The following is a 26,799-nucleotide window of genomic DNA, read 5'->3' as shown; positions in this document are numbered from 1 at the left end:
GCTGTAGTTTCGTACCCTCCAATTCGACGTTCCAAATGAATTTGCGCAAATGGAATGGCAAAAGCGATGAAAATATATGAATTTGAGAAAGGCTTTATTTATAGAGTCAGGCACTCTTTCAGTCTTTCTTGTTCTTTCTTCAGAAGAAAACATACGGCGGAAGAAATGTGACAACAGCGCGCTCCATTTACTCTGTACTGCACTCTAAGAGTGAGACGCGCTATAGCGTAACATCGTCCGTTTCGAACAGCGATAGTTTACAATGTATAACATTGATATTTTAAATGGAGTAAACTAATTGGAGCGAGACATGAAGCATGAATGGGAAGAAGGTAAAATTATTGAAAACATAAGACAGTAGGAAAGTTATCTTTCGAGATTCCGAAATACATATCAAAGCAACATGAGCATGGATTTAAATACTCTGATAAACTCACTTAAAGGAAAATTCCGGAACTTATCCCAGAAAGTAACTGCTGCGACAAGTTTTAGATTTTGTAAAACAGAAATTTTGATTAATTGAAGAGCTTATTTTTAAAAGGGTTGTTCATTTCTTCCCGAAATATACTTTTCAACGGTTTCTTTGGAATGAACTCTGTCGGCGGAGTATGAAAAAAAAGTCTAGATTGTTTCATGGTTGTATAAACTCCTTACCAGACTTAAAACTGCTATAAAAATATAAGAAGGACAGAAAACAGGGCGCTGAAGTTTGAGTATCACTTCATTGTGAATTATTGCTGTTTGAAACGGACGATTTTACGCTAGAAAAAAACATTCTAGGATTTACACATAATTGGATACAAAAAGTAATTTCAAAAGGCTTTATAATCTTTTAAATAAGAACATAAGGTTTTGAATACAGGCTTTTAACACAGTGAAAATTACCTTAAATCGGTCCCTTATTGAATGGAAATTTATCTTAAACGGAAATATTTCACGATCCCTTGAATTTAGAGGGGGGAAAAAAATGTGTTAAATTCCCTTGATTAGGCAGAACCTGTGTTGCGAACAATGGATATTAAAATAAGCTTTGATCCGAAATTTTCAAGTTTCTGAATGCAGCGTTTAGAAAATTTTTAGACATTCTATTTGAGGTTAGGTATATGAACTACGTTGTCTGTAAAGGTCTTCGTTTCCTTGTTACCTTACGTATACATTTAAACTTTAGTTCACCAAGCCCGTTATGCCATTTAAGGACCTAGATACCGTGCGAGTTTTGACACCATTTATATACTTTCTTCCAAACAGGTGACAGTCATGCATCATTGCTGGGAGGATGAGACCTTGGAAGATATTCTAAACTGACAACAATGAACCATTTCGAGGTCTTGAGTCTGTTTATATTAGAAACTTGAAATTCCATTTATGAGGGAAGTTGTTGGACGTTAAAAATTATCAATTTGATCATTCCTTTAAATATCCGTTTATATGCAGTAACGACATAAACGCACTAACCTCCGAAATATGCACATATATGCACTAAGAAAACCCTGCTATTTTACCAGAAACTGCTGAAACAAACTTCTATTTAAAGACCATATTAATATTACAGGAAAAGAACATAAAAACATGCTAAAAATCTGAAGTTTACTCATAACTCCTTGGACTCTTGAGTCAGTCTACTACTATGACTACAGTGTTAGCCTTTTACCTTTCATTGGAATTAGCTCTAATAATTTCTCCTTAATATAAAGTTCAGTGTTAAACTACTTGTTATAAATAGCTAGTTGGGCGATATCTTTGAGATCTTGCTCTCATCAAATGCTAAAGAATAGCATAAATTTATTTGCTAAATCTACTAACTGTACCTATAGATCTTTAGTCGTTTCTTGAATTCTGCGAGCTACAGTCGTTCGATAAATTTATTCAACCCTTTTAATTTTTTTGGAGATAGCTCTTCTGCTGCAAGTATTAAACAATCTTTCATGTACGGGTCGTTATTGAAACTACATTGCTGAGTGAGATGTGAATCTGTCACTTCTGTTTAGCAGTAAACTCATAGTTTCGGAGTCTATCTTAGTTTCGCTGTGAAATGAATTCACCCTTTTACGTTAGTTGTAGCTTTTAAGGCTTTGTTCCAGGAAGGTGAAACTTGGTGCACGTGAGTTCCCACAGGCTGCGAGGCCTATGCTAGTCCTGTAGATGTGGCCAGTTCTCTTGGAGGCGATATAGTGTGATGGAAAACGGCCTGTACTTTAAAGGTTGATCTATGATGGCCGGTACACCCGTCAACTGTACCGGGTTCCATCCCGGGTTCGATTCCCGGTGGGGGCACACGGTCAAAAATGTGTAAAACGCTTTTTCAGGCCAGCCACCCTGAATGAGGTATTCCTAGGTTTTCCTCATTCACAGCAGGCAAATGCCGGTGTGGTACCTAACTTATAGGTCCCAAACCGTTTCCTTCCTTCCCCAATCCTTTTTTCCTTTCTTTTCCTCGGATAGTGTGTTCGTCGAGGGACATCATCCCTCAAACGTGACGGGCTAAATGGCAATAGATGCCGAAAGCCCAAAATCCTAATCCTGTACCGGGTTTAAGCTTTGGTTATGGTTCGGAGTACACGTTATTAATAGATTTCGTTTTTTATAACCTCGGTGATGCTTAAGGACGCCTAGCTTAAAAGCTCAAACGAACGCAGTAGTCCGAATAATTTACTCTTTAACACATATCACACTTCTTGGTAGCTCTTCTTGGTAGCCCTTGGTAGCTTGGTCCTGTGGTTTAAAGTGACTATGCGGGCACTATCAGCTTTTCACTGTAGTATACTGCATTTACAATTGGACTACACAACTTCCTTACAGATGTTCGGCTTCTTTTAATTTCAATTTCCTTTGACAGATGACACTACATGCATTTGTTTATATTTAGAGACAAGGTTAGTGTTTACTTGACTAAGAGACAAGGTTAGTGTTTACTTGACTAAGAGACAAGGTTAGTGTTTACTTGACTAATTCAACGCAAACATTGAACATAGTGTGTTTACGAGATTTTCAGACCTGATACCTTTTTATATGTGTATTATTCTTATTATTTATTTATTTATTTCAATTTTATTCAATCAACGTATATTTTCATTACAAGTTTTCATCACAACTTTCTCCATGATGTCTGTTTTTGTACCTTCCATTATTTTACTTTATACTGTGTTCTATGGAAATGATCCGGCGGGAGATCATGTGGTTCGGATTCCACGTTAATCAGTAGGTCCACGTCTCATATAGCCTCGCTGCTGAAAGGGACGTTAAACTCAAAATCAGTCAATCAATCAATCTATGGAAATGATGGAAATGGCTTGGAAATGATGCACTTGACTGGCTTTGAATTAACTTTCATTCTTTGCATTAATACTAGGTTTAGAGCTTCATTCTGGAACTGAAGACATTTCGAAATCAGTGAATGTAACTTCTTGGTTTCCTGTGATATATAGGCAGTGGAGTGCTGTGAGTCATTTTAGAAGTGCCATTCTTAGTGGATGTCAAAGAAAATTGAAATCTATTGGTATTTCACCTGAGGTAAGAACAGTTTCACATTGTAACACTTAAGAATTGTTACAAAATAATGGATTTACAATATTTCAGAATGGTATTTTTTTATTTCTATAGAGGGAAATTATATATTAAGAGATATATTTATTACAAAGTTGGCTAAGAATAGTGAAGTTGCTAAAATATATTTTTTACACCAGTATTCTTCAGTGTCCGTTAATCAGAAATTAATGAAAATTTATAGAAGTATTATTGTTGAGAAACTCGTTACCGTGTCACAACAGTGTATTAGAAACTATGATGTTTAACAGAAAGACAGGAATTTGAAATCTCTATCAAAAATTTAATATCGACTTTAAATATGAATATAGTTTGGATAAGTCATCGATACATACACAGAATTTCTTGCCTATAAGAACTGAAAGATTCTCTTTGGATAGCAGAAGGAAACGTTGTTTTAAGTGATTAGAAGAAATGTCAATGCACTGTTTTCGTAGTTGGTGTGTTCACTTGGTTGTTGAACTTTTACTTGCGTTTCTTGTTCCTTACTTAAATTAAATATTTTTCTTGAAATGTTGAGATGGCATTCAATTGCCGTTACGATTTCTTGTTAAATATTGTACAGCTGACAGTGTTATAACGATAGACGAATAGTGATAATCAAATGCTTCTACGTGTTCCTGCTTTCATGATAAAAATTATTAAGTATATCATATTCGTCTTCCCTATAATGTAAAGAAGTATATCCAACTTAGTTTTAAATCTCATTGTAGCACGCAATCTTCCTCACCTGACATGGAAAGTTTTCGTAAGGAAAGTCTGTTAGGACTCGAATAAATTACTGTTGTATGATAGATGTTCCACTTAGATATAATGTCTTAAGTGGCCATATCACAATTATATCTTCTTTTCAATACCATAGTTAAAGTTGTTACTCCTTGTCAATGCAAGTCATACATTAAATTATTAAACTGTTGTTTGTATTCTTATAATGTCCAACTGTTTTATAAGAGCATTTGTTAGATGCAAAGTTCTATATTGCTTTTGTGCCATATGCTGAAGATTACGAAGGAAGATTTCGAATTTTTATGCGTACGGCTTCTATCTTTGTTATAGTTACAGTAACAGATTTTGTGAGTAGTGTTACTAGATTATGTAACACTAGTTAAAGAAATGATTTAGCTATTGAGAGATTTTACCTAGATTTCTACCTTAAGACATTTCAATATCTTCCAAGTGTGAGAAGCCTGGAACACTTGAAGTAAAAATTGTGCAGAGAAATGTCAGGTTTCTGTTTAAGATACGATATATCACTTGATGTGACTAAGAAAGATCCTTTAAAAAAACTTCGAAATGGAATTCACCTAAACATTAAGTTGCAGTTTATAGGCAACAACGAATGCTACTTCACTTTCGGAATGTTAAATGTATTTTGAGGAGTATTACACTATTTAAAAAAGATTAATTTCGATAGCTCATTCGATAACATTCAATAGCTCATATCGAATGTGCTCGTATGAATGCAAATATTTAAGGCATATAAGGTAATTCTCTACGTATGTTATTTTTTACCCATGTTGTTTTTTAAAGGAAGCGTCTGCGTGCCTTACTTCCTGTCTCCTATTGGAAGGGATTTCGTCGATTCAAGTCTTGAACCTATTTCTGAACATAAGAAGTGAAGCCTTACGTGAGATTCTACAGTCAGAAGATCATTCAAGCATCAAAGGACAAATATGTAAAAGTCTAAAACTACTTACAGAGACTATTTATCTTATACATGCTTGTTTTGTCGGTAAGTTTGTCTCATTAAGTATAAGTTTCTTATGTAACGGCCTCAAGTCTTTCTTTAGTATCTGTATTTGGTTAAACACTTATTAAAATAAAAGATAAAATAAGTAAATTAATTTTCAAATTCTGGGAGTTGTAGTATCTAATATATAAATTTATTGTTTTTGTGTAAGTCAAGTATTAAATTATCCTTGCGCTTACCTGTCTTATCTTTCTGCAAACATCATGTCAAATGTATTACATAGGATTTTACTTTATTCATATTTGAAGCAATAATAATAATAAAGGAAGTAAAACTAAAAAGGAAACCTGCGTACATCCGTCCCACTTGTAGCTAATCTTACAAATTAAATTTTAGCACGCCTCCTCCATTCCGAGACTACATCCAGAATTGTAGTTTACTCTGCCTAAATGTAATAGTTTATAATTATTATTATTTTAATAAAAATTATTCCATATCTAACTTCTCTATGTTAGTATTGCATTTAACTTTAAGTAACATTTTGGTTCGTTAATGTCGTGTGTAGGATTTTCTTGTTAATATATGGATAGCGTACACACCTTTGGCGCGGGAGACCCGAGCCTGATTCCCACAGGAGCTTACGGTGTTCGAATCCTACGTTAAACTGTGCATCCATGTCTCATATAGCCTCGCTGCTGAAGGGACGCTAAACTAAAATCAAATCAGATCCTTAAATGTCGCGATATTCCAGAAGTTGGACGCTCCTTCTTTTCATACCGTACAAATTTTAAATTCTGGTTGATATGTTTCTACCTGTAGTCTCTATACATGTTCTCATAAGAGCACAACATTTCATAAACCTCACTGGTTTGTAGCTATTCGTAAAATAACGTCTGTATTTCTTAGTGTTTCTCTAAATTTTTGTGTGTTTTTTCGGCCTATTTATATCGAATTTTTTCAGCGTCTTATTTAGTTTATTATGTACTGGTTGAAAGTTCGGTGAAACGATTCATTTTTCTTTTTAATCCGTATTTTTGGGGGATTATGGTTCGTATTCTACCCTAACCGTTTCTCAATTAATTTAATAGCGTAAGTATTTTTCTTTCAGATTTAAAAAGGATGTTTTATCCTTTTCCTTATTTTGAATCCCTTTTTCATAGCACGATAATGTAGCCCTTCGGAAGATTTTTTTCCAAATGTAAGTTTGTATTTTTAAGAGGTGTGCCAGTGGAAATTGTATATATATATATATATATATATATATATAACTAGCAATGGCTTGTTATGAATTTTGGTGTGAAGTTGAGAAAATAAACAGATTGTTTTCTTTTTTCTCCACCAGAACCTTAATTTTATTGCAGATGTTATCAAAGAAATTTTCTAGGTGGTTCTTCCTTTTTTTTCCTAGTTAAATCTTCCTTAAAAAAAAAAAAAAAAAAAGTAACTTCATGAAAACAACTACTAGTAATCTGAATATATGGTTCTTAAAGATTCTAATCCAAACTGATGGACGTTGTTGTTGTGAAAGGAGACCAAAGATTACCCATGGCCAAACTATTTTGCTTGAAACTAGCTTCAGATTCAAAATAGTTATTTTTTTATATATAACCTTCTGGAAATATTTGTTTCATACACCTGAATTTTAATATGCACGTATCAGTATCCATACGCACTGGACTACCATATTAAAAAAAAAAAAAAAAAAAAAAAAAAAAAACCAGGGGGTTGCGTGTCCACATTGTCGAGTGACGTAATTTTTACCGGTATATATAAGTCTTCGAATTTTTAAAAATATCGGACAAGCTGCTTGCCTAGGAAATAGCCCAGATGTTGGTTTTTGGAGATTATTGCTTTTAAGGGCATCCCTTCGTTGGTCTTTTGAGAAACCATATCTAATAGGTAGTGATGGAGCTGTTAACTTTAAATTCCTGTTTTTCCTCCCCATTTAGTAGAAAGATTTCGTTTCATCTTTTTATTCATAAATTTGGTTAATCTAAGTAACTGCTCACAGCTGGCGACCTCTTTTTGTATATACATATTTTATCCTCTTCGGATGTGATTCAGTAGCAGCAGAAAGTTATTCCTCTCATCAGACTTTATACATCAATTATCTACTTGTTTCAACCAACCTCTAAATTGTTGAATCAAGTTTTTTTTAGCCAACTTTTAAATTTAAGATTTTGGGAGCTTAATGTGTTAGAAAATTATTACCTGCTCGCGAAGTTCCAATATTTGAAGTTTCTATAAAATGTGAGTGTTTTGAATTTGAATATGGGATATACTTCCATCAAGATGATTTACATGTGAGAAATTCATTGCCGTCTTTTCTAGGCAATAATTTTCTTCATCAGTTTGAATCGAAATATTTGCAGAATGCTATTTGAAAATATATAAATGCCATATATTAGTTTTTTTTTTTTTTTTGTTACGTGTCAGTAATTTTTTTTTCGTGGTATTTCGCTGACGAATATAGATAAATCGTTTTATATTTTTCTGTAGTAGTACATGAAGTAATATACATGAATGCGAAACAAATACCGAACTTCACCCAGTGAACAACAATTTAACCAATAATAAATTTTGCACGCTTTTCACTCTATGCTTGGGTTGTATTTTTTTTTTTTTTTTTTCATCTAAGTGAAAGATCAGGCTGTGATTTTGCATGCCTGGCATTTTTGAAATCAGAAAGAAACATTTTTACGCTATGAAGTTAATAGAGAAACGGTTAGGGTAGACTATGAATTATAATCCCTTGAAAATAAGGATCAAAACAAAAATGAAAAATGGATCGGTTTACCGAACTTTTAGTCTAAAGATGTTCAAAAGATTCGGTTTAAATTCCTTGTAGAACCAGGCAGGAACTTATAGATACATTAAACGATATATAAAAGTTATTTTATGGAAAGTGGGGTTTTTCAAAGTTTTGTTATCCTGTGAAAAAATATGTAGGCCTATAAGGGTAAAAAAAAAAAAAAAAAAAAAAAAAAAAAAAAAAAAAAAACCCTAATAAAAGAAGTAACGTACAAGGTATGCAAGAGAGGAACATCTAATTTCTGGATTATCATAACATTTAAAATACCAATAATACAAACGACATTAACGAAACAAACAAAAATTAAAAATAAGACAGAGAGGTTGAACATGGAATCATTTTTTATTGAAATAAAAGAATCCAAGATTAAATTATACTAGGGCTGAATCACAATTCTAGATGTGTTTTCGGAATAGAGAAGACGTACTACCAACTGGCAACTCTGAAGCAAGATAACATTGCAATCAGGGTTTGTCCAAGTGGGCCCAGCCCGAAAAAAAAACGGGTTTTTTCGGGTTGGACCCACATAAAAAAAACACCTTGGTTTTTGAGCTTTTTGTTTAGTATATTTTGCTAACTAAGGCTGTCACATTGAAAGTGATTTTGGACTTTCCTTGGGCAAATTAGATGCTTTCACCTTAAGGTATACGACAACATTCAACATAAGACTTTATAAAGTTCTGAATGCACTGAATGAATAAAAAAAGTACTTTAGCTTGAGATAATTATAGAACAAATTAATATATGGATTATGCTTATAGCCTGTTTGAAGTAAAAAGGCAATTTTATATTTTAGAAAATGCTTCACGTGAATAGTGAGCTCGGCAACGCCGAGGGACGTTATCCTTCATACATTTGACGGGTTTAAGGTCATAGGTGCCAGTACTATCAGTAAATATGTAAATACATTAGGAAAAATATTAGTATTATTTCTTACTTTTGATGGTAACACAAGTATTCGTCAGTAAAATTTAGTTTTCCAGCAACAGTTTAGTTCAGTCATTTGTTGCTACTTTTCAAATAAGCATTATGTAGAATCAACACCAGCAATAGCGTAAAAGTTCATGTCAAATTTAAGAAGCTTAGTGCTTGGAGTTCCGAAGACTACGTAACGCATACTATTTCAGGTGCTAAATTCAAACTTCCGTACTAGTGGGAGTTTCGATGTACAGTAAAGAAAGCTGCATTTTCGGGGAAAAACCGTCGTGAAAGAAGTGCTCGGGAAATTCCCGCAATTGAACGCACAAAGCATCAAAAATGATTATACTTCAACAATAAAACTGTTTATTTTACACTGGAAGATGTTTAATTTCATTCAACACAATTTGAAACATTTACTTTATAAAATATAAATATATCTTTGTTAAGTGTTTTAAATTAATTTTTGGGAAAGAACCGTCTTGCAACAAGTGCTCGAGAAGTTTCCGTAATTGAACGCACAAAGTATCGGAAGTGAACTTCAACAATAAAACCATTTACGCTCGAAAATATTTACGTCAGCTAAGACGATTTGAAACATTTATTTTATAAAACATGAATTATATCTTTGTTGTAAATTAATATATTTGGTATTCATATTTGGCGAACGTCACTAAGGCTCCTGGTATGACTCGATTTACATTTGTTCGTTTCTTTGCCTGTACGACACACACTTCAGGGTACAACTTTCTGTTTTTTAAGTTTAATTTTCATGGTACAAGCACAAGACACACTAAATTTCCTGTATAGATTTTGGCGGCGTACCAATGTAAAATTTCAAAATAGCTGGTATCCACACTACAAAGCGCAATTTTCGGTCTTTTAAGTTGAAATTTTCAGAGTAGAAGCACGAAACACTCTAAATTAGCTATACTTATGTTTTGGCGGCGATCCAATGTAAAATTTAAAAATGGCGGCAATTTTTCAAAATAGTAGGTATCCACGCTACAGGGTGCAATTTTCGAACTTTTAAGTTGAAATCTTGATGGTAGAGGCACGAGACATTCCAAATTTGCTGTATAGATTTTCTCGGCGGAAATTTCAAAATGGCGATCATTTTTTCAAAACAGTAGTGAATAGAAAATTGTTGCAAGTTGTGCGAATGACAATCTTGAAATATAAATCACATTTTAACACTTTTATCTTAAAGACATTGAAATATTTCTTAAAAACTCAATTAAACCCAAAAATATGCGACAAAACCCATATGGGTTTAGGTTGTTTTTAAAGGCTTTTTTTTTCAGACCCTGATGGCAATATTATAAAAAAAGTAGGAACATGAAGTGACACTTACTTTTGTGAGACTAGCTACATGTAGGACGGATTCATACATGCTTTCTTTTAATTTTATTTCAAATTGCTATTTTAGTCCTCCTAGAATGAATAAAGATTATCTCCGTCTAAGTTTCAGGTGTCGTTTAAAGGAAGATAAAATAGATACGTGGAAGGACAATTCCTCATTTGACTGCGAAACTCTAATCACGGATAGTGTAACAAAAATTGTCTATAGTGTGTTCACACGTAGTTCGTTAAAAAATATATATATCGAAAACAAAACAACACAGACTGATCTGATGATTACTACAAACTGTGCTTTTTCCGTAATTATTCTCTACCTGAGCATTTTATTTATTAAAAGTTTATTATTCTGATTAGATCTTAAAATTTATTTGGTAAGATTTTAATAAATTTAGTAAAATATCATATTATTTTAATTTGACTTATGTATGCTTTTAATGAATATTTGAGGCTATAATATATTTTAAGTACTGAAAGTATCTTTAAAAACAATATTTTGAGAAAACATGTATGTTAGTTTTTCTTTTGCTCTTGTAATTCGATATATTTATTCGGAAATTGAATAGTCACTATCTTATTTAAATGTATTTGTTATTTACGCACAAAGTACCTTGTCAATGAGTTCTTGTGCTAGTACTGAAACTAGACCAACAATATAAACATGAAACTAAAGAAGCAGGTTCTGATGTGATACATCAATGTAAAGAAAGTTACAGAACAAGATATGGGTAAACAAATTGTGGAATGTGAAAAGTTTCGAAGTAAGCAGAACATTGAAGAGGAAAATTTCAAATAGATTCGATATATTTATTACTGCAGAGAATAATTGTATTATTTGTATTGTATTTCTATTGCATTGTAGAACTATTAAGATATTATTTCAATATATATATATATATATATATATATATATATATATATATATATATATATATATATATATATATATATATATTCTGATTCATATTTCTTTTTAAGAGGGATGTTCGCACTCCATCTTACCAGAAGGACTAATGTCAAAGCAGTTGAAGTCTGTTGTTGGAAGAGATGCGAACAGTGCATTAAATTTGCTAAACATGAAAGATACGATGACGATGAAGTTTCTGCCACCAGTAATCCAGGAATTTAGGTTTGTTTTATAAGAGAACATTCTACTAAATAGCACGAGTCCATGCCACATAAACTTATTTTCATATATTCTTTTGTATACTACTACTACACAATATTTATACTACTACATTTTCTTCCAGTCTGAATGTTTAATGTTATTGTATAGAATAGTTTATCAGATTTCTGTGGCGTATGTAGTAATGGTTGTGTAATTACGATTATTTTTTCCTATAATTTTTATCCCTAAGTAAGTACTGTACTATAGAGAAACAAATGATATTGCATACCCAGGTTGTGAGGATATTTGGAGAACTACTTGAAGGAAAGAAGTGGCAAACTCCAGTCTAGAAAGTCAGTATGAACGGCAGGTGTAGGCGATGTGCTGATTACACATCACCTTAGAAATAGAGGGCCACAAGTCATTTGTAGATTCTGGTCTCGTAAATGCTGTTGCACCAAGAATTTAGTTTATTATAGTATTGCATATTTTCAGACGTTTCTGAAAGGAATGCTGATGAGAGTGACTCTCATTTTCTTTTCTCAGAGACATTACAGCAATATGTTGCATTGTTGAACCTGTTGGAAATACAACATCTCAGGTACAAACTCAAGTACTGGTTGGAACCTCACTGTAATTGTAGGTCTCAGGTCTCATAATCTCATTGTTACATTCGGACTAAGGTTCAATCAGTTGAAGAAAGACGATCAAAAAATTAGTAAATTTTACGAATAGACGTAGTAAAATATTCGTTATTTGGCTGCTAAAGTAATCATATACGTGAAAGATCCATAATATTCTATTTCTGGAAGCAGTGACTAAAATATTTGTTCGTTCCAACTGAAGAATTCTAAATACATGATAAACTCAGATAGTTTTTTTTCTTTGTTTTTAAATTAATTACAAAAAACGAGCTTTAAATCAAGTTGAGAGTCGTTCTCTCTTGAACCCATGCGAGCAAGCTGGATGCTCTTCCCATTTCCAATTATTATTTATATACAACATTAAGTGTCTTTAAAGCTAGAATTACGGTAATATATTGATAAGCTTAATGGAAATTACACTTGCTTTTTTTTCCTTCTTTTTTTCAATGTAGATTATGCAATGAGAATTAACTTAATGTAAGTGAATACAAAATTTAAATATCAATGTTGGTTTCCGTGCACTAAATGTGTTGTATTGGGAATATGCGGTTGTTAGTTTGTTTCATAACACAATGAATTGTGTCAGATGAATAGTAGCCTTAGATTCCTGTTTAGTAATAATTATGTGCTGTATTGACGATAGTTACACGTGGAAGTCCTTTGCAAACTAAATAAAAGGGAAATATACCTGAGTTGTTCCCAATATGTAAAAAATCAGTAAGATAAACCTGATGTTTCGTCCGTTACCGCCAATCATAGTCGTAGCAAAGATGAAGAGGTGTGAAAGATGTGACATATGAAGAGCCAGTTACATGTTGTATTCTTTACATTACCCTCTCTAACCAAGCCTGTTTTACCTACAACTATATCTGGAAGTACTAAACGAAATATCAGGGTTTTTGTAATTGACTTGTTAATATTAAAAGCAATTGAAATAAAGGTTTAGTTTTCATTTAATTTACATAATATATTATTCTGTTTGTGTTCAGGCCATCCACATCAAAACCAGTGAATCCAGTCGCACCAGCTGAAATACGTGATAACGTTTCAAAATGGCTTGGATCTACACAAGAGTTTATAACTAAAGAGGTAGTGGCATTGCTGGAATACATTACATCGGTTAAAGGTTTACATGTGATCAGAGAAGAAGCATATGAAACTCTAAAAGAAGTCGAGTATCAGAAATTCTGGGACGATTTGTGTCAGCACTTGATGATAGGGAAAGTGAATCTGTGGGAGAATTACTTTGCTCAACTTTTGACTAGCCGAGCTAAAGATCTTATATCTAACCAATTGGCTGCGGCGTCCAATAGTTTTAAGTCTATGATGAAACAAGCAGTAGACCATGTGAAGAAAGAAAGGTAATATAAATGTGTACTTTCTGACCATCATATGTGTATTACAGAAATGTTAACAGTTGAAATCAGAAATCTATATATTTAATTCAAGTCTAAATTTTCATAAAGCTTGAATAAAAAGGTATAGAGTTTTCTAAGTCTTTTCGTAGGAAATAATAAAAGTAAATTTATATATGTATCCGATTCACCGTTCCGTGACTTTTTTTAGCCAATTGTATAATTATTTTAACATCGAGTATTCCAGGCTGTTGTATATACATTATACATACATACATACATACATACATACATACATACTGGAGCTTAGCTAATCGATAATTGTTTTTCATAATTAGTAACGTGTTTTAGTGTGAGTATAACGTAATAAGTGGAAATATAAGTTCGGATTGTATTATGTAAAAGACTTATGTATTTTTGTTTTAAAAAAACTCTCGGAAACGCATTTTCATGTTTGTTTGACTTCATGTGAATTGTGAGAAGTCTTAAAGACATGTAGCCTATGTTATGTAATTGATTGAATTCGGGAGTAGTAATTTTAAAAACTAAAGTAATCTACCTTTTCATGAGTCCATGAGTTGCATATTCAGATTTGTCGAATGCATATTTAGATTTGTCGAATCTTCGTAATGATGTTATAACTTATAAGTTAAATTAGTTTTATTTCAAATCATTGAAAAATTATAAACAGAAAAATTTTTAATTGATATTTGTCACTTATTTAAAGTGACCATAAATGAATATAATTCTTATGCGGAGTGATTGTAAAGCCTTTATTGTGTAAATATATGCTCACCTTGATTCCCAGTGCCAAATTGTATGTGATCGATTTTCGAAAACTACTTGTCAACACTGTTCATGCATCAGATCATTTAGTAGTGACTTAACTATTTCTCACGGATCATGTAAATATTTGTTAAACTTGAGAAACCATATTAATTTGGGATTTTATACAGAAACATTGCATAAATATGATATTTCAGCTTCGAAGTGAGCGACAACGTGTGTTTCGTATTCACAAGTCGATTTGGAAACAGTTTCTGTAAGAAGTGCTTTGTTTCCATGGCTTAAGTGTAAAGAACTGGAACAGTTGCTTCTTAAAATGTAGGCCATACGAACCATGATTTGCAAATAGATATGAAAATATTTAATTACTTGTAACTAGTAAACAGTAGCAAAACAATAAGTAACACTTACGACAGAAAGCAGAAAATGGAATCGAGATTGTATTTTTAGTGTTGTTTTGTATAATCCTGATGGACGTCGAAAACTACCTCGATAGTAGCTAAAACAGCTGTGGTTAAAATATATCTTGTTTTCTTTCCATCATATCATTCTTTTGTAAGATTATATTGAATTTCATCTATTGTCATTTTAGAACTTCTCAACCAGAACATGACCTAAGGTGGTTTATATGGCGTGAATGGAATGGGGACTTACCACAACATGGCGGATGGATGTCAGCTTCATCTCGTACGATTCAACAGTCTGGAGGTAAGATTTACTCTGCGTCTTCGATAAGAGTTTCACTTATGGTTATTATAACTGAAAAATAGTGAAATTGTTCGAAATTTGTATGATTAAAATGGTTTCTCCATAGAATGATAATTATATGTTATGAACGTATTCGAAATGATGGTACGAAACGATGCGAAGTTCTGACTTTGTTCTATTGGAAAACATTTCGTTTAGGAGCTAGAAATGAAGGAAGATTTGTTGACCAAAATTAAGAAAATAAAATAAAAACGAAAACTTGGAAATAAGTATATGTACTTGCAACCACTTGTAGCATAACGCGAGAAGAAATCTTTATGTAAGAATTTCTGTTATATTTTCTTCTTTACTATGCGTACATAATTACATTTGTTCTGCTCACTCGTATCAAGTACAGAACTCCCTTGTGGATGCGTGACTAGTGTATGCTCCCAGAGAGACATCCGAGACAGAAGGTCCGGGTTGAATTCCAGATAAAAGCTCTATGCTGTTCGAATTTCACGTTAATCTGTAGGTGTACGTCTCATATAATACAGTGCTAGAAAGGACGTTCCCAACCCCAAATTAACCAACCATTTGTAGTAATTGCACAAGAGCTTTAGAATCTGGTTTCTTATATCTTTGTTTTAAAGGTAACAAATTGTTTGGTCGCCAGCAAGTTACTTGTGTTATTCGTTCTGTTTTATTTGTCTTAACTTGCAATCATGCCTACATTTGCTACATAACGTTCCACACAGTATATAGTGCAGCTTCCACTATCAAGTTGATAACAATATTATACGTACTTTTTCATTCTTGTGGAAGAGGAAAAGTATTACGGTTCTCGGCAATTAGAAGTTGTTTTGTGTAATATGTAGTTTTCGTTGAGTAGTTGTAGGATAAGCACCATAACATTGAGGCCATGTTGCGGTAAGTTGTAGGAAAAACGACCGCAACCAATTACGAATTTATACATAATGTGTATGAAATAAAACCGCTTTGTGTCTCGTTACACAATAATCTTTTATAAGCTTATCTAGTGAATAATAGTAAATCGTATATCTGATAAAAGTAGCCGATGCTATGTTATTCTAAAATTTCTCTTCGAAGGCAAGGAAAAGGGAGTTAGAAGACTGCAAGGATCTTATAAAATTGAGGATCTGCCCGTATAACAAAATCTTGAAGCCATACGTCACAGTTTCGCCGCCCCTACTCTGCCCAACCGCCCAATAGGATCGCAATGTTTTGAGCCAACAATCATGGCGGAAACGAAAGTAGCCAAACAGACGATGGCAGAAACGAGAGTAGCCAATCAGACGTACCAATACTCGGTTGCTTTTCGGCTTCAACGATTTAATAGGATGAAGGTACATGGGCAGATCATCTATTTATAACATCCTTGGAAGACTGCTACTACTTCAGAATTCGAAAGCATTTTTTTTTTCTTCATCATCAGATTTTTTTCTGTTCTTCAAGAGGAAGAGGAGAAGCTTCACTTATCTCTCTTCTCCCTCAGTGAAAGTGTAATAAATTATAAGTGAAGTAATATTTTCCTCTAAAGAGATACGTTGTTGTACGGGGCTCAAGACTTATATACGTATGTTCATTAGTCGGTGATCATATTAGTTTTATATGACTAAATCTAGTTGTACGGATATATTTGTTGTTGTTGTGTGTGTGTGTGTTTTTTTTTTTTTTCAATGAAAACAAATAAAACCGATAGAGGTAAAAAGTAAATTGTTTACTCTTTATGCACAATGCAAGATAGTTGCGCCAGCTATCCAGCGCAATAGTACGCAAGTGTATTATACAGTTCTGATAGTTGGCAATTTTATTTATATTTGTTTTTCACTAATTTCGTTGTGCACTTAGATATACAGTTCGACATAATTAGTGGCAACTTGATACACACACATAATTTACAAATGGAAAATTCATCCACAAGTAAGGTTAACATACGAGAGTCATTGCAAAAGTCATGGCAACTATTTTTTTTCTCAAAAATGGTAACGAATAAAGAAATTCTGAAATATGCAAATGGAAGGTTAGTTCATATGTAAACATTACATGTAGGGAGATGGATCAACACACACAGCACCATAAAGATACTGCACAAGAAAAATAACGAAAAAAAAATTTCTCGTTTCGAACGTGTTTTACTTTTAATTGCAATTGCACACAATAGTACAGGGCATGAATAGTAACCTGTGACATCTTAGAGCATCCACCATATTTGCCAGATATATCATCTAGCGATTATGACCTCATACCATAGCTGAAAGAGCCATTGCGTAAAACACGCTTTCGAACACGTGAAGACTGCTACAGCAGTCACGCGTGAGTCCGAAGATTCGCTCAAGGCGAGGCCATGGGTAACTCTATTCGGCGTTTTCCACAGCGTTGGCAGTGTGTGATGAATTCTTTGGGAGACTACTTTGAGGGACTCTAAGATGTCACAGGTACGTGTTTCTGCCCTGTACTATTGTGTACTGTTGCAATTGACAATAAAACTCGTTTGAAACGACAAAATTTTGTTCGTCTTTTTTCTCGTGCTATATCTTTATGGTAGTCTGTTGTGTGTTCAACCATCTCCTTACATGTAATGTTTACATATAAACTAACCTTCCATTTGCATATCTCAGAATTTTTTTATTCGTTACCATTTTCGAGAAAAAAAAATAATTACCATGACTTTTGCAATGACCCTCGTATAACAGTCGATCAATTGATCTGCTACATACCATACAACATTAATAGAACAGCCAAATCAAAAGAAAATGTGCACCCAGTATGGATGTATAAATTTCGCCGAAAATAGCGACATTATCTCTACCTTATATGTAACGCTTTGAATACGGATCAGCATCTTTATTGTATAGTAAGATGTGTTATATGAAAATCGAAAGGACCTGTAAAATTACTGCAGTTACAATCCGTGATTTTATTTTAGTATTATTATTAGAATTTTTTTTTTTATTTGCTCACTTGTTTTCTATTCGTCGAATGTTATGAAATACACAAAAAAATAATTATACATGATCAGAAGCAAAAGGTTGATCAATATACATGTGGACGGTTTTCGTCGCCTGCTGAAATACACATCGCGAACTACAGAAAATTGCCGTACGTGTATTGCTGTTGTGGGATCTGAGTGATACTCATATAGTGATGAAAGGACGCCAAAATTCGGCCAACATTATATTTAAGAATACATGGGCAGTAGCGTTTTTTCATTCAATGTTCAGCGATGAAAAGATTGTAATTAGCAGTGGTGTGGGAACAACAGATTCCTGTTGGAAAGACTTATGGGTATGTCATCGTGACCCGTAGCATATAAGGGAAGTCTAGTGAATAAATATTCACCTATAAAACAACCGAAAATGTTCGGATTGTCAAACATTTTAGTAGATTTTTTTTCGTTATGAACTTTTTTTGTGTTGGTATATCTTTTTAAATCAAGTTAACGCGAGTAATTATTACAATTATTCGTAAATTATTTTAGTAAACACACTTTTTTCTTACATTCCTCATATAATTTTTGGTAATTTTCTCCAAATAAAAAATGCTTTATCTTGTAGTGAAATGAATAAATCTATAACAATTTTGTGATAATTTTGGTGAAAAATGTAATAATATTTCTTGTATTACTGCAAGAAAAAATACTAGGAAACAATTATTACTATATATTGTAAAAATAAATATTTTGGACACATCACGTGTAATTCAAAAAATATGCCTGGTTCTTGATTAGATAACGAAAATGATGTGAAAGAAGACTAGAATTAAAGACGAAATAAATAAATAAAACTCAAAGAAATAACTAGATAAATAATATTCCTGTCTAGTACAAAATAATCAATCCCCTAAGTACTTGCACAAGAAAATTAGTGAAATAGCAATTTTTGTTCTGCGAACAATGATTTACTCCTTTTGTAGCTAATCATCTTAGATTTTGGATCAAAGGAAGAATGGAGGAATAGAAACTTTTGTTAATAATGGTTAATTTAATCAAATTTTATGTATTCTGTTTGTTATTTAGTTTCATTTTTATTTTATTTCCTTTAAATATTCTTAAATTATTTTGTATTTGCTACAGGTTTGTTGATGAAAGCTCGAGGTTATTCACTTAACGTTCAGAAATTGTGTAACGGTTTCGATTCGAAGTTAGAGGCATTAGTAGAAGATTTGCTTCATTATGTAAGTGATAAAGAGCAAAACAAATATTCACTTGTTTTAAACGAGAAAGAAGAAATGTCAAGAAAGCAACTGTGTCCATTTAATAAATTTTTGGATAAAAGCGAAATCCAGGATCATCTACAATCCAATACGATTAAATGTATTACAAGGTAAGTATAAATGTCAGGTTGTCTAAAAAGCATTGAGCATTTGGAGATCAAGATTAGGAATACATTTATTGTGCTTTAAGAGTAACGTTGTAAAACCACGTGTACACTATTTTATCTGACAACCTTCTGCCATCTTCCTGGCAACACCTATAGAATTTCCATCGTTTCTGGTCAGAGGATTGTGACTTGTAGTTTCCACATGCCACTTGGCCTATTTTGAAACTAATTTACCACCATTCAGGGAGTTATTCAGAGACCGAAACAAATAATAGTCTCATTATACCAGGTCCGACTATACAGAGGACGCATTAAAACCTTCCAAGTAAGTTGTTTCAATTTCTGACGGGGTGTTAAAGATGTATATGATCTAGCGTTATCAGCGAGGTATACAACACCCTTTCTCTTGACCAGAGGTCTGAGTCTGTTGTTCTGCCTGGCGGCAGCAGCTTCTGGTGCACGATGCCCTTGCAGTCCCATCAAGCCTACTTCCTGGCTGTCAGTATGGACTCTGCCACGAACTGTGGAGTTTCTCCTCGCTTCGACCATTATCTTTTTCGCTCATTATTATCATAAGTTATCCAAATTTCATAACCCGTGATCAACTGCTTCAGGCATGGCTCGAGTTCGATATATATCAGCAGAGATCCGCACATAGAAAGTCGATCGAGTAAGTTTTTTTCGTCATATCATATGGCACCCAGATGTCAAGTTTCTTTTTGTAGCTAGCTTTCTCCAAATTGTCTAATATTGTTTCGTGATGGATGTTAAGTCATTGGCGATGTCATGACTGCTTACATGCAGGTCTTGTTCAGCTTTTGCCAGAATATCTTTTTTTGTGATTGATCGCCCACTGCGGGAAGTATTTGAATATTGAAATTTCCTGGACGAAGGCGACCGAACATTCTTTTGATAATATGTCGTACCCATAGACAACACACATTTATTCACGGACCTGTGCAGCATTTGCTCCTTTACCGAAACAAAATTGTAAAATGTTGCGCAGTTTTGCGGAAACTTCACTTATTTTCGTGACGCAATACCTTCCATCCGATTATAAGAATTCCAACCAACACTTTTTGTGCATCTAACTTAAACTGTCCACCGTAGAACAACGCTAGGCTTAACCAGCTGCTCATATGTTTTGAGATTTAGGATATTAACGCCATCTCGTGCGCAGAGGATTTAATACTTTCTAGACTACCTGATAATTACATATTATATAGAAAATGAATTGTTAAAGTAAAATTGAACATTTAGTTGAACGTTCCACATTTATGCTTTAGACTAAAGGGATCAATTGAGAAATAAAAGTGAATGATAATAGAAGGGCCAGTAAAATAAAAATGTGAGAGAAAACTGAGAATCTCGGGGAAACCAGCGGAAACATTTGTCCTCTACAAACTCACATGGCCTGGGATCGGATAATGTATCTCCCACACCAAAAGTGAGTGCTCTCTTACTAAACTATCGTGGCTCTTAAGAAATAAATTGTTTTTGTGGAACAGACTACTTGATATTTGGCGAAGTAACTAACGTACATGCTTTCTCTGCACATGAACCCTGATTCGATTGCCAGTGAGAACGTTACAGCCTCGAACTAAAACTCGAGTGGTGATTCGGATCCCTTTTTAAGTTGCAGACCTTGTTTTATATAGCATATAGTGGTCATATTGAAAAGAGACATTAAACTCCCAAGCTGTCAATCAGTTTAATAAATCTATTATTCGTTCGCTCATTGTTTAATGTTTTCTTCATAAAAAAGTATGTTTCTGTGTAAATAATTAAGTTCTCTTTCCATCTTTCTTTTTTAAACCTAACCATAACAATAAAGTACAGTTGAATACAAATAAACTGATGTTTAACAACTAATTAACACCACTAATAAATAATAGAAAATATAATATTAGTTTATAGATCCAAAATGCGTAAAAATTTACTGAAATATTAGTAAGTACAAGACTTATCATGCGTATTTCATGAAACGATATCAATAATTTTTGGGACCGCTACAAAAATGTAGACTGTTTCAATGTAAAAGACCATAAGCCGCATATGTCAATACACTTACAATGAAAAGGATTTTATTGCTAGTATAAAATGTAGTTTATATGTTACCAAATTAAAATAATTTCTAAGAAGTTACAGTAAAGTTAAAAATAAATCATTGAAGCCAAAATCCTCAAATTTTCCCACTATTAATAACTAATTTCCTGATTTTAGCTTGATAGAATTTATTAAAAGAGAATACTTAAAATTTGACAAGGAGAATAGAAATGAGAAGAAGGATGAAGCATGCGCTATGTTTGTTGGGAGAGTTTTGCAAGCTTTAGTCAATCTATGTCCTCATCTCCAACGATGTGTGTCTGCAGCAACATTAGCTGAGAACAATAAGGTAAATAAGTATACCACTAAGACGAATATGTTATCTGTATTTTGTACTTAAAAAATCGTTATTGTTTTCTTTCTCCCTATATGTTTCAAGGCTATGTTTGCTTATAGTACATACCAGTATACTATGCAGTTAGAATTGAGAAAGCTACGATTTTCAGTTCCTACGACTTTCTAGGACTGTCTGTTGGAAATTCTCGTCTAAATTGGCTGATGCTTCAGAATAGGATAATTTGTAAACATATTTTTAAAATAAGCGATCCTCTAGCGACATGGTCAACGCGCTGCGACGCCCTGTCCCTAACAGGCACATCAGGAGCTTTCTAGACATAGTGTCTGTCACGTCATGTTTTCACGTGACTCCCCAGTTTGCCTCACGACGCTGGGTGGACGCCGAAAATTGGGGAAGCACCGGCCGGGAATCGAACCCTTGACTACGGACATGAGTCCAACGCTCTAACCACTAGACTACGGTGTTCTTTACATTCTTATTTACCGCATCTAATTTTTAATGTACTATTAACAATATGATACAATTATTTATCCAGCGTATAGAATACATTGTAATATCATCAAATTATTCACATAGTAATGTTCCTTTTCAATATTGCCAGTGGGACACTGGGCCACTGAGGGGCACAGAATGGCTTGAGTCCTGTATTGGGAAAGGTAAGTGACCATAAGTATCGATAACATTTACGTGATATTCTTTAATTACCACTGTCAAGACACAAGAAGATAATCTGAATATCGTGTTGTGGAAAAGATCTTAAGATACTGTGTGCTCCTGAGACGAACCAACCGAGTGCCCTATTTGAATATTGGAGGAAAAATTGAAAGGAATATTACTAGGTGAGTAATCTGAAGGTACTAGTAACTGTACTGTTACGGCATCCCCTGACTCCTTCCTTGACAAATCTGGACAACTCACATGCAACTCATATCACTTACAGTTTCATCTTGTGCTTTCCTGTATGGAAGGTGTCGATAAACACCGAAACAGTGCAGTTAATAGTATATTAAATATTGGATGCAGTAATTATATAATACATGTAAAGTGAGATGAATCATTATTATTATTATTATTATTATTATTATTTGCATTGGGTTTTGTTCCAAGGAAAATATACCGTTTCCTTAGTTACCCTCAGAGCAGTATCATTGACTTGTGATATTCTAGTTTAGAATATGATTTTACTGCACATTCCCGTACAATGTCAGTGATCTTGAGTTTTTATAATCTTTCGTTGTCAGTATATGTTAATTAGCATAATCGTTTTCTAGCGCGATGTAATTTATATTCTTGTCATTTTGTGAACATTCAGCTTAGGTTCCTAGAATAGCATAGTCTTTCCCTTATACGTGTTTTTCGAATTGAACGTGAATTATCGAGAAACCGTAGAGTAGCGGTTCATGTCAGTGTAAAGGAAGTCATACATACGCAATCGAAAAATGTATATTTCATCAATATGCAGTGGGTGTACAAGGGATTCTCTCTCTATAGGGTATACTTCCTAAGTATATGTCCAACAGAATTCTCAGATATGCTCTGTTTTCAAGGTGGGTATAAGTTAGACAGCAATGAACACAGAATTCTTCAGTTGGAAGTAGGAAGTGTTAGCAACCGCCAGCTCCACAATTCCTCATGTTTGAAATAACGTACTGCGATGCTTTGTTTCACGCTTATACGTGGGAAAAAAAAGTAAAATATACCGTGACAATACATCACAGCACGCGTTGATCTGAACACATGGAACCGTGGATCTGGCAATCCTTAATACTTCCGACTTCCCACACCCTGTTATCAAAGCTTACCTTTTGCTCACTTTGGATCCACCTTGAAATCAGTATATCTAGGAATTCTGTTGAGAAAATGTGTGGGAAAATTATCCTATAAAGAATCCCTTGTACACCCGTTGCACATTGATGAAATATACATTTTTGGATTGCGTGTGTATGACTTGCTTTACACTGACATGAATCGCTATTCTACTGTTTCTCGAATTCGAAATAGTGCGTGTTGAAATTTAATTTTACGAGATTTTGGTCAGTCCTTACTCTGAAACTATGCACTTTTCCCCACAGATACATACGAACTTCTTCACTTATTTTGATGTGAGGAATCACCTGTTATAGTTTGTCGGTATAGTTCATTAACACTTTGTATATATGTATCTTCACAAAGTGTCCCCAGTGTAATGTTGTATAACAGTGACTTAACCCTGATGATACAGGCAGTAAGTCACCTTTGAAATATCAGCTAAAATAAATAAACTGAATGAACCATTAAAAGTTAACTATTTATAATAATTATCTTTGTGGGAATTATGTGAAATACGTAAAACTTATCTAGTCAAATTTATTTCAATATAATAATTACATTACAAGAAACTGTTCTAAGTATAAATCTAAATTTATTGTAAATAATATTATTTTCATTAAATTCTAACTGGGAAAATTTCCTTTGTTGCTTGAAAATTATCTGTGTTAAAGGCTCCTTAGCGATCAAAAAAAGGAGTTACATGACTTTGTATCATGTTCTGTACATGAGATTAAGTTCACAGAAGCATTAAGTTAAAAAATATAACATTTGTATTTACTGAGCCTTTTAGTCAGAAAACTTTATGAAAGAAGATACAGATGCCAACTGTGATGGCAATATATCTTTATTAAGTTATGAAGTCTTCCTTTTTAATACTTCTCCAAGTATTTTCGTTGTATCCGAATATTTTTATTCCAGATACTTATTTCAAGCCCATTGTTCGGTGAATCGGCAGCGTGGCAAGAAGTAAGTAAAAATTTACACAGCGAGAGTGAAGCAGCCTTTTATATGTGGAAGGAGTTAGCTAGCTCGAGATTGAAGAAACACTTAGAAGGCAAATTAGGATCTTCCAATCCTAGAGATCTTCTTAAGGCAGTACCGGTATGTAATCTTTTTATTTTAGTTTGCAAATTCTTTATAAATAACATGATATCATTTTAATTTATACCTAATGGACAATTTTTCTTTTTCTAAAGTTCCTAAGAACGATTTAAAATACTATTACCAAATTTTCCCGAAAGGAAGAGAAAAGTCGAAATCAAGAGAAAGAAAATTGTCGCTTCTTACTAATTCGAAAATGCATTTAATAAATTCTGGGTTGATATCACTGTACAAAATACGTGACTTTTTTTCTGTGCTATCAGCTTTATCAAGCTAAACATTCACTACCGTATGTTTACGGACGTTATCGTAAAAGTTCTTACGCTAGTCTTCTCAGTAGCTGAGACAATGGTGGTGGATGAGGGTTTCCGTAACGTACATCGTAATTTTCTTTTTACGCAGATAAAGTTAGAGGTTGCTTAACTTTCAGCATACAGCCTGTGCTTAAACGCTCTATTCAGTGCTGCCTATGATTTCCGCATGTTACCTCTTGTTTCGTCTTTTCATCTTTAGTCATTTGTGATCTATAAGCACTGGACTGTAACAAAAAAATAAATAAATAAAATAAAATAAAATAAAAATAAAAATAAATAAATAAATAAATCCTGATATATATATCAAATGACATACCTTCCCATTTAAATTTTTCTAGTAACCCCCAGTGTTCCATAATAGACAGTCCTGTGGCACAAAAAGCACGCTTCATTCAATGCGCCCTATGACATTTATGATTTATAAACACTGGCCGCTTTATCTGTATGTACAAGAACTCACATTCAAATGGTGGCCATTTTATTAACGGTTACCCTACAGAAGTTAGTTTGTTTTTCCATGGTCTTTTCAATGATATATCAAACGACATATCTTCTCATTTAAAATTTTCTAGTGCCCCCGCCAGTGTTGAACCGTGTTTGGGTCTTGTGAGACAAAGAGCGCACTCTATTCAATGCGTCCTATAACAATTTCATATCTCACTTTTTGCTTTGTCTTTTTACCTTCAGCCGTTTGTGATTTATAAGCACTGAACATTTTATCTGTAATACCCTATATATATATATATATATATATATATGTGTGTGTGTGCATTATTATTATTATTATTATTATTATTATTATTATTATTATTATTATTATTATTATTATTATTATTATTATTATTATTATTATCATCATATTCTTCTTCTTCTTCTTCTCAATGATGCACTATGGTCGTCAGCTAAGCTCTTCGTCTTCATGTATGATCTATGAAAACGTATATAATATGTTTTTAACGGAAAATAGTTATTTAGTGTCAAGATTCGAAGCTCAAAATTACTTTCTTATTCCTAGTATATATTGTTTCTGTTCTGTTATTCGATTTGTTGTATTCGAATATTTGGAGTTTTTTTTTTTTTTTTTTTGGTGTGTGTGTATGTATTGGTGTATCCTGTCACATTCAGTGGTCACGCGTTGAGTGCAACTTGACGAGCTTACGCGCAGAGGTGAGTGTTCAACCACTAAGCTACCATGTCTTTTTATTCCGAGATTCGATTGTAATGCAGATTAAATTACAAACAATTATAAGTTTTCTGGCAGTTGTTTGAGTTTCTAGATTGTTTGCTAACCTTTAGTAATTGCTGACTAGTGTTCAAAGCAAAAGAAATGCGATGATAAAACACCCGTAAGTATTGTATTTCAAAAGCGTTCAATAAACCTTCTATGCATACCTACATATGACATTCGTGACTTTTTATTATTATTATTATTATTATTATTATTATTATTATTATTATTATTATTATTATTATTATTATTATTATTATTATTATTATTATTATTATTAACGTCCTTTGATTTATTAAATATGTAGTCTGAATAGATTATCTTTTCATTATATTTCCGTGTGTTCTGTTTGAACGTTTATGACCTTTTTCTAATATAGCAATGGGATGTGGTGAATATTCAAGAAGAAGGAGAAGAAGGTCGCAGTATTCGGTCCACAATCCGAGTTCCTTCACAACCTAGTCTTCCTTTACAAACAGCACTGTACTCTATGTGTCAGGAATTAAACAGACTAGCTCCTCATACGTTTCCGAGGTAAGTATTATTTAAGATTGCATCTTAGAATCTTTGTCATAAACGTGTACTTTCACTTGTGAACTTTTAATGAGCATTTAGTTAGAATTATATTTGATGTTTTGAAGTTTTCTAGTATTTTTGTATTTTTATCATAAAATGAAATGAAATAAAAACTTTCTGTT

At 33.2% G+C, this 26,799-nt stretch overlaps 1 protein-coding gene across 3 annotated transcripts in view; it reads left to right on the top strand.

The window, feature by feature from the left end:
- The window catches only part of Cog1 (conserved oligomeric Golgi complex subunit 1), a 113,641-nt gene that overhangs the window by 54,166 nt on the left and 32,676 nt on the right, over window positions 1-26,799 (top strand). For all 3 annotated transcript variants that reach the window (XM_081733864.1, XM_081733865.1, XM_081733863.1), the window contains exons 5-13: window positions 3,350-3,510; window positions 5,074-5,275; window positions 11,301-11,451; window positions 13,064-13,435; window positions 14,808-14,923; window positions 18,999-19,248; window positions 21,469-21,640; window positions 24,377-24,559; window positions 26,481-26,635. In XM_081733864.1, coding sequence (XP_081589990.1) covers window positions 3,350-3,510; window positions 5,074-5,275; window positions 11,301-11,451; window positions 13,064-13,435; window positions 14,808-14,923; window positions 18,999-19,248; window positions 21,469-21,640; window positions 24,377-24,559; window positions 26,481-26,635 — 1,762 coding nt within the window. The remainder of the gene's footprint in view (window positions 1-3,349; window positions 3,511-5,073; window positions 5,276-11,300; window positions 11,452-13,063; window positions 13,436-14,807; window positions 14,924-18,998; window positions 19,249-21,468; window positions 21,641-24,376; window positions 24,560-26,480; window positions 26,636-26,799) is intronic.

Source organism: Thermobia domestica, chromosome 12 (genome assembly GCF_964235325.1).
Source record: "Thermobia domestica chromosome 12, izTheDome1.hap1.1, whole genome shotgun sequence".
Lineage (NCBI taxonomy): Eukaryota > Metazoa > Arthropoda > Insecta > Zygentoma > Lepismatidae > Thermobia > Thermobia domestica.
Note: the sequence above shows the minus strand (reverse complement) of the source record. Positions and strands in the feature narration are given on the sequence as shown.